The sequence below is a fragment of the Danio rerio genome, chromosome 16, assembly GCF_052040795.2.
Source record: "Danio rerio strain M-AB ecotype USA chromosome 16, GRCz13ab, whole genome shotgun sequence".
NCBI classification, from domain to species: Eukaryota; Metazoa; Chordata; class Actinopteri; order Cypriniformes; family Danionidae; genus Danio; species Danio rerio.
Genome location: NC_141036.1, coordinates 128,499 through 145,000, shown reverse-complemented (window position 1 = coordinate 145,000; position 16,502 = coordinate 128,499). Strand labels below are relative to the sequence as shown.

The 16,502-nt window shown below is 46.8% G+C and overlaps 1 protein-coding gene and 1 long non-coding RNA gene across 3 annotated transcripts in view; both read right to left on the bottom strand.

Annotated features, from left to right (window-relative positions):
- Positions 1 to 8,641, bottom strand: part of LOC141378125 (uncharacterized) — a 39,892-nt gene extending 31,251 nt beyond the window's left edge. Inside the window, exons 1-3 of one of the 2 annotated variants that reach the window (XR_015510732.1) lie at positions 8,513 to 8,641; positions 6,672 to 6,817; positions 4,347 to 5,211 (exon numbers count right to left, since the gene is read on the bottom strand). This is a non-coding gene — a long non-coding RNA (uncharacterized LOC141378125). Of the gene's footprint in view, positions 1 to 4,346; positions 5,212 to 6,671; positions 6,818 to 8,512 lie in introns of those variants that run through there. The other variant, XR_015510733.1, reaches the window with a different exon arrangement.
- A 2,817-nt stretch (positions 8,642 to 11,458) lies between these two features.
- sox4b (SRY-box transcription factor 4b) lies at positions 11,459 to 14,476 on the bottom strand. Its single transcript, NM_200901.2, is given in 1 exon segment — positions 11,459 to 14,476. A coding segment is annotated over 1 exon segment (1,029 nt). The 5' UTR covers positions 14,130 to 14,476; the 3' UTR covers positions 11,459 to 13,100.
- Between the last annotated feature and the right edge of the window lie 2,026 nt (positions 14,477 to 16,502).

Sequence of the window (16,502 nt, the reverse complement as noted above, 5' to 3'; positions counted from 1 at the left end):
CACACACACACACACACACACACACACACACACACACACACACACACACACTGTACTCCTGCTCATGACTCCTCCAGTGAATGCTCCTCAACTCTTTTACAGTCCACTGGATTTCTCCAGCAGAGATAGGCAAGAGTTGTGCCAGAGGACTTCACGAACACATTCTGCGAGACTCTCAGGGGCTAAATCTGCACATTACTGGCCTTTAGCTCACTATAAACATGATAACTATTGTGAAACCATGAATAATAATAATAATAATAAGAAGAAGAAGAAGAAGAAGAAAATAATAATAACAACAACAGTAATATGAATAATATAATAATAATAATAACAATAATAATAATAATAAGAAGAAGAAGAAGAAGAATAAAATAATAATAATAATAATAATAATAATAATAATAATAACAAAAATAATAAGAAGAAGAAGAAGAAAAACAATAATAATAATAATAATAATATTAATAATAATAATAACAATAAAAATGGATTTTTGTGTCGACACCTAAAACACACTCATTAACCTCCCCAAATAAAAGCACAGCATGGCAGTGAGAGCTGTGGTCTGCTGTCAGACATTCTCCATTATACAGCAGGTCTTAGCAGTAGAACTGCTCTGATGTAAACACAGTTACTTTATTGAGGTCAAACTAGACTATATCACACACACACACACACACACACACGTGCCCAATGACAGCAGGAGGATGTAAGCATGAGCTACAGACTGTAGTTAGAGAGATGATGAAGTGAGCGCGTGTGTGAACGCATGAGCTGTCATGACCGTGTGAAGTGGAGATCACTGAACGCTTGATGACAGCTCTGCCCCGCGTGATGTCTTCAGCTACTTTACCTGCTCATCTCACACTGTTCATGAACACATGAGGTGACGCAGGTAAAGTGAGCGAGAGCGATCAGGATCTGGAGTAATGACCGTAATAACCCTCAGCGGCTCTGCTCTGGGTTCCTCATCACGGTACTGTACATCAGCCCTGAACACTGCTGACTAGCTCTGTGCTCATTCCCACTGCCAGAGTTTCCCGTCACACCAGTTCTGATGAGGTCAGTGGAGCACTGCAGATACTGGAGGAACACGCTCGACACGCCACAACATCACGGCAACATCATCTGAAGAAGCAGCACACTGCACACTTCACAACACTCAGACTGCGGTCATCTGCTGCCGCTCAGTGACACGCCAGAGGAGATTCCACAGCTCTGTAGCATATATAAAGATGATGATGAGAATAATAATAATAATGATAATCAATTATTGTTATTCAAATGACTATAAACTATTTAAAATGTTTGCTGTACATCATAACATACAAGTGCACTGTTACAGGTCTATACAGTCACTTCTTTTATTTGTGTGTGTGTGTGTGTGTGTGTGTGTGTGTGTGTGTGTGTGTGTGTGTGTGTGTGTGTGTGTGTGTGTGTGTGTGTGTGTGTGTCCTCTACAGTTGTGTTTACACTGAAGTCTGCTCTCTTCTGGAGGACTGACACTAACACAAGCAGTGCTGCTGAAGGGCATGCTGGGATACGCCGACCTTTCCTGCTATCATTATTAATACATGCAGAGTATTAGGAAAGGTTAATGAGTGAGAGAGAGCGTCCTCACCAACACACACACACACACACACACACACACACACACACACACACACATCAGCTCTGACACTCAACACTCAGAGTTTCTGACCTGTTTCTAGTGCAGATATCTACAAACTCTGACATGTGAGAGCAGCAGAGATGTTTGTGTGTGTGTGTGTGTGTGTGTGTGTGTGTGTGTGTGTGTGTGTGTGTTCAGCAGTGATGAGTCAGGATGAAGAGAGTTTACAGTAACGCCAGCAGAAGACAGCAGAACAACACTCCTGTTCCCTTCAACACCAGATTACTCTGCTCACTGTGAAGAGTTTGTCGGTATCTGGACTGGAAACAAGACACAAACTCTGAGCGTTTTAGCAGTGCACGCACACACACACACACACACACACACACACACACACACACACACACACACACACACACAGACTGAGAGAAGATCAGCTTCACACACCCCTGACGCTGCTCTCTCTGTGCTCCGGCCAGCGGGGGTCTTCATGACAGGATTGTGGAGGTTTTGCATTTTCATTGCTGCTCATCTGATGGGTTATTTCAGCCCGATCCTCCAGAGTGTGTGTGTGTGTGTTCTGCAGACTCAGGGAATGACACACACTTCCCGATCCGCATGCAAACACGCCCACTTTAAACACCGGAGGCCGCAGTGACACACACACACACACACACACACACACACACTCCACAGGCCAGGAAAGTGCACGTTTGGCAAGAGCAGACCACCCGCTACTGACATCACACACACACACACACAACCACACACACACACACACTCAGACACACAGTACAGGCACAGACACACACACACACAGTCTGGCTGAAGCAGGAGGAGCCGCTCTCATTCACAGCCCAGACAGGGTGTAAAGAGCATCAGCATTCCTGAAGCCGACACACAGATCCTGCCAAACACAGAGCAGTGTGTGTGTGTGTGTGTGTGTGTGTGTGTGTGTTTGTGTGTGTGTGAAGACCATGTGTGTTCTCCAACCCAAACCAGCAGGAGTGTGCATGTGTGAGAAGTGTTTATATGCCTGTGTTTGTGTGTGTGTGTGTGTGTGTGTGTGTGTGTGTGTGTGTGTGTCTGTGTGTGTCTGTGTGTGTGTGTGTGTGTGTGTGTGTTTACTCTGAGTTACAGTATTGTCCTCACACACGTGTTGAGCTGCTCTCCTGACTGATGAAGCCCTCACCGGCGGCTGATGAGGAGCTGGAGTCAGTCTGAGTCTGAGGTGTGCAGTGGAGCACAGGACCCCCACTCACTCGCTCACTCACTCACTCACTCACTCACTCACTCGCTCACTCGCTCACTCGCTCACTCACTCTCACTCACTCACTCTCGCTCACTCGCTCACTCACTCTCGCTCACTCACTCACTCATTTCCCCTCAGCTGAGTCCTTTATTCATCAGGGGTCGACACAGCGGAATGAACCACCAACTACTCCAGCATGTGTTTTACACAGCGGATGCCCTTCCGTCTGCAACCGAGTACTGGGAAACACCCATACACACTCATACACTACGGCCAGTGTAGTTGATCAGTTCCCCTATAGCGCATGTGTTTGGACTGTGGGGGAAACCGGAGCACCCGGAGGAAACCCACACCAACACGGGGAGAACATGCAAACTCCACACATCAGTTGTGTCTGTCTTTCAGCATAGTCTATGCCTAATCAGTGGTCGCCACAGCAGAATGAACCACTCATGTTTAAGGAAACTATAGAAGTCGGTGGGTTTTCAGCATTCTTCAAAATATCTTCTTTTGTGTTCGACAGAAGAAAGAAACTCATCAGGGTTTATAACCACTCGAGGAGGAGTAAATAGTGAGTAAATGATCATGTTTGGGTGAACTGACCCTTTCGCCCTGCAGTCCATCCCAGCATCGCCATCATAGCAGAACACACCAAAGATCTGCAGCCTGAGGTCCGAGCAAACCCTCTCCATACTGCCAGTCAAACTACAGTGACGTAAGAATCCCACACAACAGCCGGCTCCTCCACATCTGTGCTCTTCATCTCTCCCTGTCTTCCTCATCTCCAGTGCCGGCCCGTCCAACAGGTAATGTAGAGTGTCGATTAGCACCTCGCACATCCCTCATCAGCATCAACGCTTGACAGGGGGCGTGTCTGAAATTGGGGCTGGCGCAAAAGTCTAAGAAGCATCGGCCAATGAAATTAATCTGCAACCGGTAGAGATCTGAGAACATTTAAATTTACATACAGGGATCTGATTGGTCGACGCCCTTATCAGCATTGAAATGTTCGATCAGAAGACAACTTTTACCCCAGGCGAAGATTCTATGGCGGAGAAATCGCCAACCGCATATGCAGTAGTTAATAAACCGCACATTAACCGCATACACTAGAACTAGCGCGCGCGTACACGCGCACTGCACAAAACCAATTAAACACGATACACTTCACAACGACGGAGAGGAAAACAACTTCCACATTTGACTAAAAGCAGAGCTGTGTATAGTCCAGACATGACAGAAAGCTGAATATGATGATAAATACATAACAACAGTCTGAATAACAGCAGAAGATATCAGACACACAGCCAGCAGCAGCACACTCTAATCTGCATAACACAGCCCGCCATCAGCTATTGGGTGAACGAGAATGACGTCACGCATTCCTACACAGACTCCTCACAGATCTCTCCACAACACTCACCTTCGATATAAAGCCGAACAGGTGTCTTAAAGTGTTCAGTAATGTAACATCACAACACAACGCTGCTATTTTAATCAATCCTAATCTCATTTTAATTTGAAATGAAATCCAATCAGCAGAGGAGGAACAGCGGGAAGTGAAGGTGTGTTGTGCTCTGTCTGATCTGTTCTGCTGTGTGTAATACAGTGTTCAGCAGTGCAGCATCAGCACTTGATTCAATAATGCAGTGATGCCCTGCATGACCACAGAAATACATGTGCGAGATGTGAGAAAACACGAGGCCACATTCAGCATGTTTCAGTAAATAATCATCCCTTAATTATCTGTATCACACTCCTTCACCCTGCTCAACACACTTTACACCTGTGTGTAAGAACAAGCTCAAATGTCTCCTGCTTTTCTGGTTATTTGTGGATATTTCTGTGTGTTATTCATATGCATTGATTCATCTTTTATTATATGTCATACCTGTATATTATTTGTTTTTTAAAGGAGTGTTTTCTGACTGCACTCATCTGTTTCTATCTGAGGAAATATCTGGACACATGTATTATAGGTTAAATATGTTACAGTAATACACAGAAATATTAAAATGTTTCGTGCTTTCATCTCACTGTTTTTACACCAGTGGGTCCATTTTTATTCATCTCGCCTAGAGTCCCTCAGCACGGGCCGGCGCTGCTCCTCTCCTCTAACAGCTCCATCATTCTGCTTTTCCCTGCATCTCTCCTCTCAGACCTCCGACATGGATAACACGTGCGCTGGGCGGGGCCACGCGCTCTCCAGCCGCAGCCTTATTGGCTCAACCGATTCCCGCTCGCGTTTGATTGGCTGCCGATGACATCATGCTGGAGCCCGATGACATCATAGCCCGAGGAACCGCTCGGCTGGTTCGTCGCAGTCTGAGCTCATCATTCCGGGCTAGCAGCGCGCGCGCCCACAAACCACACACACACACACACACACACACACACACACAGTTATTTATTAAACCCAATAGTTGATGTAAACATATTTGATGCTTTGTTGGGTTATTTTAACCTTTGGTTATTTTTTTAATAACTCAACCAGTTGGGTTAAAATGTTGAATTTCTGCAGTCAACTGATGTAACGGACACAGATCAGCTGTATTATGCATGCGTGATGTTGTTTTGGAGTTATAAAGTTTATTTAAGCTGTAATGTAATAATATTGCTGTTATTTTTTATCAAAATACCTCTCGTGTTGTTTTTTTATATCCGTATCACTATCCAAGACCCTCTTTTAGAAGTGTCTGGATGTGCTTAATAATAATAATAACAAAAACACTCATAATAATAGTAATAACAATAATCATAATAATAATAATAACAATAATACTCATAATAATAACAATAATAATCATAATAATAATAACAATAATCATAATAATCATAATAATAATAACTATAACACTCATAATAATAATAACTATAATAATAACAATATTTTAGGCGCCTTCCAAAGCCCTCTAGGGCACCTCACAGCAGATCACAAGCAATTATTTTGATCTGTTTCACCATCCAGGAGCCTCTTTTAGCAGTGTGGATGTGGTGTAATGTTGTACGCTGAGGACACTGAAGCTGCTGGACGGCCTCTCCAGCACACAGAGCTCCAGATTCTGCTCCCTCTACACAGCAGTTCTGCCTGCTCAGTGTAGATCCGTCTGCACTTTCTTCTGTTTCTTCATGATTTATGATTCTTTTATTTTTTTATTAAAGTGTCTGGAACTAAAATGTAATGAAAATAAAGCATTTTCAATATTTTTGTAAACTGTGTGTTATTTATTTACACAGTCATAATTATTCAATTAATATAATGGAAAAAGTTACTCAAAATAACCCAATGCATTAGGTTGGGAAAGTGCTATAATAACCTAGATTTGGGTTATATGTTGGGGTATTTTTACCCAACTATTTTAACAGAGCATAGACAAATGCAATATAATTTGCATTAATAGGACCAAACCCAACACTAAAGTCACATGTGTCCACAATTTAGATTCATATTTATTAATAAATATAACGCCTGGATGCTAAGCATTAACACATGCAGCAAACTACACACACACACACACACACACACACACACACTTACACACACACACACACACACACACACACACACACACACCTTCACATGCGCAATGCTCCTGTGCAGTTCATACACATGCATTTCTTTGTCAATGATTGAACATTAACAGCGATCAATGACTGAGATAGCACTCTCCACATTTGCAGCTCCATATTAATTGATTGATTGATTGATTGATTGATTGATTGATTGATTGATTGATTGATTGATTGATTGATTGATTGATTGATTAAGCACACAGCAGGTGCGTTTGAGACCGGAGGCCTTACCTTCAGACAGCGCAGATGCGGGAGTATGCGGCCGGTCTGCTCATCAATCCTCCAGTAATGCCGAGGGGAAGGCAGATGTAGAGTGCTGAAATAATCCGTACAGGCCTCGAGTTTCCCAGAGCTCGACATGTCCGATCCACACCGGCCTGCGAGGAGAAACAGATCAGTCATATTCAGAGAAATACCTGTTGAGCGCGTGCGCATCAGACACGAATACATGCCCAATAACAAGCGTTTATTAATATTAATATCCTCCAGAATAACCCTGCAGATCTGCTGTAGCTGCACTCGAGAGCAAGCTGAAGCTGAAGAATTGAGCTGAAAACTTAAAATGAACTGCAGAAAACAGAGATGTACACTATTCAGCAGCTTCACATGCCGCATCTGTTACTGACTTTACTGCATTACTGTGCCGGTGTGGAGAGACCACTGCTGTCTGTGCCGGTGTGGAGAGACCACTGCTGCCGGTGCCGGTGTGGAGAGACCACTGCTGCCGGTGCCGGTGTGGAGAGACCACTGCTGTCTGTGCCAGTGTGGAGAGACCACTGCTGTCTGTGCCGGTGTGGAGAGACCACTGCTGTCTGTGCCGGTGTGGAGAGACCACTGCTGCCTGTGCCGGTGTGGAGAGACCACTGCTGCCTGTGCCGGTGTGGAGAGACCACTGCTGTCTGTGCCGGTGTGGAGAGACCACTGCTGCCGGTGCCGGTGTGGAGAGACCACTGCTGTCTGTGCCGGTGTGGAGAGACCACTGCTGTCTGTGCCGGTGTGGAGAGACCACTGCTGCCGGTGCCGGTGTGGAGAGACCACTGCTGTCTGTGCCGGTGTGGAGAGACCACTGCTGTCGGTGCCGGTGTGTTTGTGGTGCAGTTGTTGATATATATACTGCGCGCATTTTCAAGGAAAGCAACACAATTACATTCAGAGAGAAATCTCCAGAAACACTGAACTACTGACACATCAGCATCAGATCAGAGGGATCATCAATATCCCTGTGGAGAGTAAGCGGCGATACACCTGATCAAGAGTTCAATATTTCACAGTCAGAGAGAGTTATTCCCTCATTAATCTGAACAGAACACAGGTATTTTAATCAGGACTGGCAGATATAGGCTATTGACTGATATTGATATATATGATGTTAATCTCATCCATATGCAGCACAGCTAAACCAGTCAGCTCCTTCATTAATATGACAGCATTAATATTATTATTATGAGCGAACTGTGGAGTGTAATGAGTATACCGGCTCAGCAGCAGCTCCTCCTGTCCTCCTCCGAGTGTTTCTGCAGAACAAAGAAACTCCAGCGTGTGTGTGTGTGTGTGTGTGTGTGTGTGTGTGTGTGTTTTACAAGTTCAGAAACAAAGGATCCGCTGCTGTACCTGTTGCTCCTGCACGCACGCACACACACACACACACACTATCAGTATCTCGCAACATCAACAACTCCAGCGCAGAAAACAAACACACTTCATCAATAACACACACACACACACACACACACACACACACGAAGACAAACTAACTTGCTCAGCCAATCAACTTCTGACAGTTTCTACATCCTCCATCCGCGCTCCCGCCAGCGCCAAATAACTTCAATCTGTCCTCCGAAACACACGCAGGTAGTGTGTGTGTGTGTGTGTGTGTGTGTGTGTGTGTGTGTGTGTGTGTGTGTGTGTGTGTGTGTGTGTGTGTGTGTGTGTGGGGGCTAAGCATCTCTCCGAACAAAGGCTCTGTTCTCCGGCTTTGTGCTGAACTGAACTCCAGCAGAAGTTTGCAGACTCCGCGCCGGGCACAGAGAGCTCCAGGGCGGCCCGGGGCTCCAGCAGCGGCGGACTCTCACCTGAGGAATCGGGCTCCAAGTCCGGCTCTGGGCACCGGTTCTGTCGCGGCTCCGGGAAACTTTTCCAGCGAGTGTTGATGCGCGCTTTGTCTGCACGTGTGAAGGAGATCTGCCGCGCCTTATTCATCTGACTGCAGCCCCGCCCTCACACACACACACACACACACACACACACACACACACTCTCTCTCTCTCTCTCTCTCTCTCTCTCTCTCTCTCTCTCTCTCTCTCTCTCTCTCTACTGCACAACAGAGAAAACTTGCTAAAGAAGTGAAGCTTCGAAGAGCGCAGAGATTTCAGCCCTCACACACACACACACACACACACACACAGAGAGAGAGAGAGAGAGAGAGAGAGAGAGAGAGAGAGAGAGAGAGAGAGAGAGAGAGAGAGATTTTAAACTATCATTTGGGTTCACAAAAATAAGCAAAACTTTCAGAAATCACCTCTGAGTGAGGGAACAGACAGCAGTGCACTATCCTGCAGATTTACACTCAAATACACACATACAGACATGCAGTACTGACCCAACACTGGGCCAAAGAGATGAGAGTGTGTGTCTGTGAGTGTGTGGTGGGGGAGTGTATTGACTAATCTGACTATGAATGAATGCTGAGAGAGCTGAACTCACTGGCCGATAGTAAATAAATTAGGAAACATTTAAATAATAATGCTAAAACAATGAACCCCGCCTTGTGCTTGTCCATAATGGACCCAGTGTTGGGTTGGAACATGCGCTCTGTCTAGTGTAGTGCTTCACTGTAACACAGCTGAACTGTTTAACCCAACACTGAGTGCGATATGAACAACCCAACACTGGGCGAATAGTGTCAGCATTATTATTTAAATTACTCTGCTTTTAACCCAACGATTGTTTTAAATTTTTGACCCAACACTGGGTTAAACAACCCATAATACAGTAGATTACAGTGTACTGCAGGTGTTTTCTCAGTGTTATTGTGCACCTGCTCATGTGTAAAGAGCACTTTATTAAACAATACTATACATGCGCTTCACATTCAGATGTCCATTGTGTGTGTGTGTGTGTGTGTGTGTGTGTGTGTGTGTGTGAGGCTGAAAGGCTGGACAGGAGCTCTTCTGTTCATCAGTGCAGAATAAATGGAGAGAGGCTTTCACACTTCAGATATCCTCAATAAAACACAGACTGAGCTGTGAGAGGAGCCCACCGAGAGGCCCACAGGAGGCTGCGTCCCAATATTAGACAGCCGCAGCAATCACTTTAATACATATATGTATATTTGTGTGTGTGTGTGTGTGTGTGTGTGTGTGTGTGTGTGTGTGTGTGTGTGTGTGTGTGTGTGTTCTGCAACCATGATGTGGTAAAGTACGACAACTGTGGAGATTCTGCAGTCACCATGCTAACACCACAACTACTATAGTATAAACAGATGAGCCGACACTGTAGTGTTCTACTGCTATGGGGAAATTATACTGTAATACACCACAGTTTACTGTAGTAAACACTAGAGTACACTACAGTGCTCAGGACAGTGTATACTCTCTCAGAACTAAACATGAGCAGTCACTGCGCTGACACCTTTTCAACAGGTACACATTTGTTCTTAAAGGCTCATATTGGTATCTCTAAAGTATATATAGTGCCTACACATTTCAAGAGGGACACTTTTGTACTTCTTAGGCACTAATATGCACCCTTGAGGTATTAATATGGACACTTTAGGTGTAAATGTGTACCTGTTGAAAAGGCAGTGACAGCTCACACACCTTTATTTCTGAGAGTGTATAATAGTGAATCCGCCAGTATCTGCTGGAGCTCTCAGCAATGAAGTTGTAAATCCTACAAATATGACACTTTACTGCAGAACGGTGCAGAATCGCTCGCTGGTGTCCTGTACCTGACTGTGCTGCTTCTGCAAGCTGGGCTTTATTACAGAGATGCGTTCACAAATAACCCAACATCTGCCTGTTCATGAGGGACGACCAAAACTGTTCTTCACTCACTGCTTCAGCTTATTCCTGCTTCATCAGGGCTCGCCACAGCGGAATGAACCGCCCATTACTCTGCTTTATAATAATTAACTGTTAAAAATGGTTATCAGGGCTCATTCACAATGCTGCAGGTCAGGTGAGTGTATTTGGGTGTTTCCCAGTAGTGGGTTGCAGCTGGTATAACATATGCTGGAATAGTTGGTGGTTCATTGCTCTGATGAATAAAGGGACTAAGCCGAAGGGAAATGAATGAATGAATGAATGAATGAAATGCTGAACTCTTAATATACGCTGGGTTGTTGTAACAATGTTGGGTCAAATATAAACAAAGCTACAATTGGTCAAATTTTCAATACACTTTATTTTTAACCCAGTGGTTGTGTTTGTCTCTCTGAACATCATGCAGCATATTCTGTCCTGTGCAGCACCACCGACTGTACTGTGTGTGTGTGTGTGTGTGTTCAGTGTGTTGACATGATTAAAGACACTGTAAGTGCTGCTGTGCTTCAGTAATATGGAGAGTGTGTGTCCCAGCAGCTACTGTTATCAGAGCCACAGCTCTCTCTAATAATGGAGGAGCCAGCAGTACAATGGCCGACCACAGACAGACTCTCCGGCACGTGTGTGTGTGTGTGTGTGTGATGGCGGCCCATCCCCCTCCGAGGAGCCCAGACAGTCTGTAGGAAGAGGAGGAGGAAGCGCCGGTCACCGGGTGCACCTTCAGCATTGATAATGATTGTGGAGCAGCGTGAGGCGCATGCGCAGTACTGCACTTCCTCACTACACGCGCAGCTGCTGCTGTTGTGGAGCGTTAAAGCCGTTGAGGCCAGGTTGTGTGTGTGTGTGTGTGTGTGTGTGTGTGTGTGTGTGTGTGTGTGTGTGTGTGTGTGTGTGTGTGTGGTTTGCAAGTCCAAACAGACAAGCAGACTGAGACACGCCCACTTATGCAAATGAGACACACACAGAGAGGGAGAGCAGTGTTCAGGTTCAGTTCCAGCTGAGTTTATTTCCTTAATGAAAAAGTTCTGTACAGAGTATATAAGAAGCGTCTGACAGGCAGTGACGACACGACAAGCTTGCGTGATTCCCCTTAAAGCGTGATGATTGGACAAAACAAGATTTCTACACAGCATATTGCACAGAATGGAGGAAAATAAAGTTCACACAGTTCAAGCGCAGATATTTATATATATATAAGCCCTCAGCGACCATCCCGAGATGAAGCAGAGAGAGAGAGAGAGAGAGAGAGAGAGGCTGTGGATATACAGCGCCACAACATACAGAACACACACCTGTCCGCTATACTGTACACAGAGCTCATCATCACTACACAGATATCGACCTGAATCAGAAATACAAATCTATTCACCATGCCTTCAGATACTAAAACAATCAGCTAGACTTATCCGACAAGTAGAAAAGATTAAATATTCAAATACAACGAGCAAAGGCGGATCATTGAGTTAGTTAATGATGCTCCATCCTCCACACAACACAGCCGGAAACAGCGCCCGAGTACCGCCACAGTCAGCGCGCTCACACAGACAGACAGAAACGAAGCACATGTGGCGTGAAGTGTGTGTGTGTGTGTGTGTGTGTGTGTGTGTGTGTGTGTGTGTGTGTGTCTTTAAGACGCCTGCAGATCGAGACTGTAAACATGAAACAGGAGGTCGGATCATCGACACACCTGCATCTTCAAATCAGGAAACCCAAAACACCGACCCCCCCCCCCCCCCCCCCCCCCCCCCCCAATTTATATATATTTGTACAAAAATACACGTATAAAATAATCAAAGGTTTCCTCTGTTTAAGTGTCAAAAGTCTACATTTAAATATAAAAACAAAGGTAAAAGTCTAGCCCTTCCTCAGAGGAGACGGACAGAGAACATCAACATGAGGCAGAATATAAACACATCATATCAAAATGGCATCTGAGAACACAGAAGCGCAGAGCTGACACACAAACAGCGCTTCAACACGCAAGAGTCTGCTCCTGCACTGTGGAGAGTGCGTAAAGTCCAGCACAGGTGTGAGTGTGTGTTAGAGTCCTGAAGGTAAACAGCTGGTGATCGAGTTCTCCTGCGAGTAGGAAATCAGACATAGCGCCATGTGTCACATAAACAACCCAACCGCTGTCGGGGACACACACACACACACACACACACACACACACACACACACACACACACACACATGCGCGCGCTTCCCTTTCAGTGTCTACAAAACAAGCCGGTTACAGCAGAGCCCCTCATCCATACTCCAGCAGCAGCACGGATGCAGGAGCTCATGCAGGACAGTTCCCAAAGTCTCTTTCAGAGTAATAATGATTAACAGCGGAGGACCGGAGCCCGCCTTCACGAACGTGCAAAAATCAATCACAGTTTTCCAGTTCAGAGCGCGCTTCCCTTCCCGGTCCCTCCTCCTGATCGTCTCCGATGGTGTCGTGTCGAGCACCGGGAAATGATCACCTCCTGCCCGCCGCCGCGCTCCTCCGCCCGGTCACCGTAGCGACCCTCCGGCGGGACCCCTCCCTCACCGGGCGGCGTATTATACAAACATACTCGTGTCTGCCATCCCACAGTGCTCCTCCTCGGACGCGTGTATTCCTCCGCTCTCTCTAGTTCAACACGTGCGCCGTGAACACCAGGTTGGAGATGGTGGACTCCAGCCAGTCCCCGGAGATCAGCTGGCTCACCTCGGGCGTGCAGTAATCGGGGAACTCGAAGTGCGAAGCGCCGGAGTCGAAGTGCATGTCGAAGTCTCGGTCGAGCACCGACGAGCCGATGCTGCCCAGGGACATGCTGTCGAAGCCCGGGCTCGTGTTCGCGTCCAGCGCGTCGTCGTCCGGCTCCTCATCTGAGGAAGAGGAGAACTGCGATGAGGAGGACGAGTGCGCGGCGGACGGGGTGGGGGATGGCGCGCGCATGCTGCTGCCGGTGTACCGAGTATCCGCGTCCTCCTTGCCGCTGCCCGACGCGTCCTCGTACAGGCTGAGCGGGTCGCTGGTGTCGGCGGAGCTGCTGAGCGTCGGGCTGGCGGGCACCGCGGCGGGGGACGGGCTGCTGCTGCTGCTGAAGATGTACAGCCGCTTCTTCTTCTCGGGGCTCTGCTTGACCACCGGCGCCGCTTTGGCTTTATACAACGAGTGGTGGTCGGCGGGTCCCGGCTCCTTCTTGTGCGGTTTCCCCGCAGATCTCTTCTTGGAGGACGGCTTGGAGATGCTCAGCTTCTCGCTCGGCTTGGAGCCGCTCGACTTCACCTTCTTCCTCGGCCGGTACTTGTAGTCCGGGTAATCCGCCATGTGCTTGAGCCTGAGCCGCTCCGCCTCCCGGATGAACGGGATCTTGTCTCCGTCCTTCAGCAGCTTCCAGCGTTTGCCCAGCCGCTTGGAGATCTCCGCGTTGTGCATGTCCGGCGACTGCTCCATGATCTTGCGCCGCTCGATCTGCGACCACACCATGAAGGCGTTCATCGGTCTCTTGATGTGGCCGCTGGCGGTTTTGCACCAGCCGGGGTTGAGCTTTTCCCCGCCGGACGCCGTGGAGCCGGGGCTCGGAGAGGCAGCATGTGCGTCCAGATCCAGCGCGCCGGAGTCGGAGGAGTCCCCGTCAAACAGCGCGCTGCTGCTGCTGGATCTCTGGAGCATGGCGTCAGCAGTCTGAGACTCAGTCTGATTGCAGCACACAGTCCCGAGCTGAGGCAGGGCTGCACGCGCCTTCAGTCGTGCTTAGTGCGGGTCTAAACTTCTGTGTCGGGGCTTTATGATCATGCAGCGGCATCCAGGAGTGTGTGTGCGCGTTCTCAGTGTGTGTGTGTGCGGCAGAGCTCTGGTGGAGAATCGGAAGATGTCCGACTCCTTCTGCATATCCTTCCCCGTTGACAGCACGCGGGAGCAGCAGATGTAAGCCCAGCACAGGCTCTCTCTCTCTCTCTCTCTCTCTCTCTCTCTCTCTTTCTCTGTCTCTCTCTATCGCGCTCTGTGAGTTTCTACACACTCCTGTTCTCCTTCATGCAGCTTTATTCCGTTCCAACGTTATAATAGCGGCGGCGGACAGCCAATCAGCGTCTGTCTCTAGCCTTCCTTGCGCCAAAACACGCCCACTCGCTTTTCATTGGCTCAAAAAGGAATCTAATAATAATCAGCGCGTGCAATGAGGAGCTCTGCGTCTGACCTCATTCCTGTGTACACCACAAACTGAAGATCACACACACACACACACACACACACACACACACACACACACACACGCTCAGGTGTAGTCTGCACTTCTGTGTGTGTGCGCGTATTATTGGTGATGAAAACAACACACACACACACACACACACACACACACACACACACACACACACACACACACACACACACACACACACTGCTTTGGCTTAGAAGAGCCAGCTGAATGTGTTGACGTGTGTTTGACAGCACGCTGCTGTAGAGCAGGTTTCTCCTCACTGATCAGCATCTGTCTGCTGTTCTCAGGTCAGTGTTCTCTCAGTGTGAGCGCGGGTCTTCAGTCCACACGCGCTAATGTTCTGCTGAATGTGAAGGGGCGGGGCTTCTGTGCAGGCGGGCGGTATTTGTCACAGTAAACACGCCCCTAACTGCTGAACTCGAGCGGCGGCAGCGGCAGATCTTCAGTCCCGGCTGGAGGACGAGCAGCGCGGGCTGTCTCTCTCTCTCTCTGTGTGTGTGTGTGTGTGTGTGTGTGTGTGTGAGAGAGAAATATAACTATTGTATACATTAGCATTTACCTATTTTTATGTCTATTATTCCATTTTTGTTTTAATATGTTCTTTCTCTCTGTGTTTCTCTGTGGATTGTGTCTGATATTCATGTTGGTTTGCACTACTGTCTGCCTTGTCTGTACGCAGCGACACTGCACTGATTAGGCAATACTAATGTACAGATATCTGTCATGCCAATAAAGCACCTCAAACAAATGTGAAAGGTGAATGAGAGAGAGAGAGTGTGTGTGTGTGTGTGTGTGTGTGTGTGTGTGTGTGTGTGTGTGTTCTCCAGCTGTGTGCTGCTGTGCCGCTAGGTGTCGCAGTGGAGCCGGGTTTGTTTCTAACCCAACACACACTGCATTAGTCAGAGTTGCATAACGACACTCGGCGGTTTGTCTGACATCCTTGTTCTTGTTTACCCGAAACACAGGAGCAGCACAATCATACAACGCTGAACCAGTAACACACACACACGCAGACTCCCACAGCGGTGTGTGTTCATGAACAGAATATTGAGGAAAAGTTCTCATATTTTATTAATATTATATCATGACACATTTAACAATTGTAACTATAATAAACTAATAATAAGAAAAATCCATTATTAATATTATTATTACGACTATAATTACTGTATTATTAAATGTGTGTGTTTGTGCAGTAACTGTTGAACTGATGGACATTAAAACATATAGATATAGACACGTGTATATTTATATTTTCTGTCTTTTACTGTATAATGATTCTGAGAATATATTAATATTATTGTATATACATTTAGTTGAAGCTGTATGTCTCTCTCTGTGTGTGTGTGTGTGTGTGTGTGTGTGTGTTCTGTCAGACAGTGTTCAAAATAAAACATCTTGTTAATAATAAACCGACAGATGAACAGAGGCATTTCCACTGTGTAGTGATGAAGCTCTGACCTGAGCCTCAGAGGCCAGCGTGATGTTCAGTGTGTGTGTACAGCACACTCCACAATAATAACAGTTCATAACTGATAATAATCAATAAAGAAGCTCATCCCTCAGTTCAGGCAGCGCTCGCTCTCTCTCTCCCTCTCTCTCTCTCTCTCTCTCTCTCTCTCTCTCTCTCTCTCTCTCTCTCTCTCTCTCTCTCTCTCTGTGTAAACAGAAACACCTTGTGTAAATGTAGGACACACACACACGTGCATAAATCTGTGTCCCACACTGAGACGCAGCACACATCTGCTGTGCAATAATGCAGATATTGATCATCATATCATGTAGTGTGTGTTTGAACAGCTGCGCAGACGCGCCTCATCTTACCC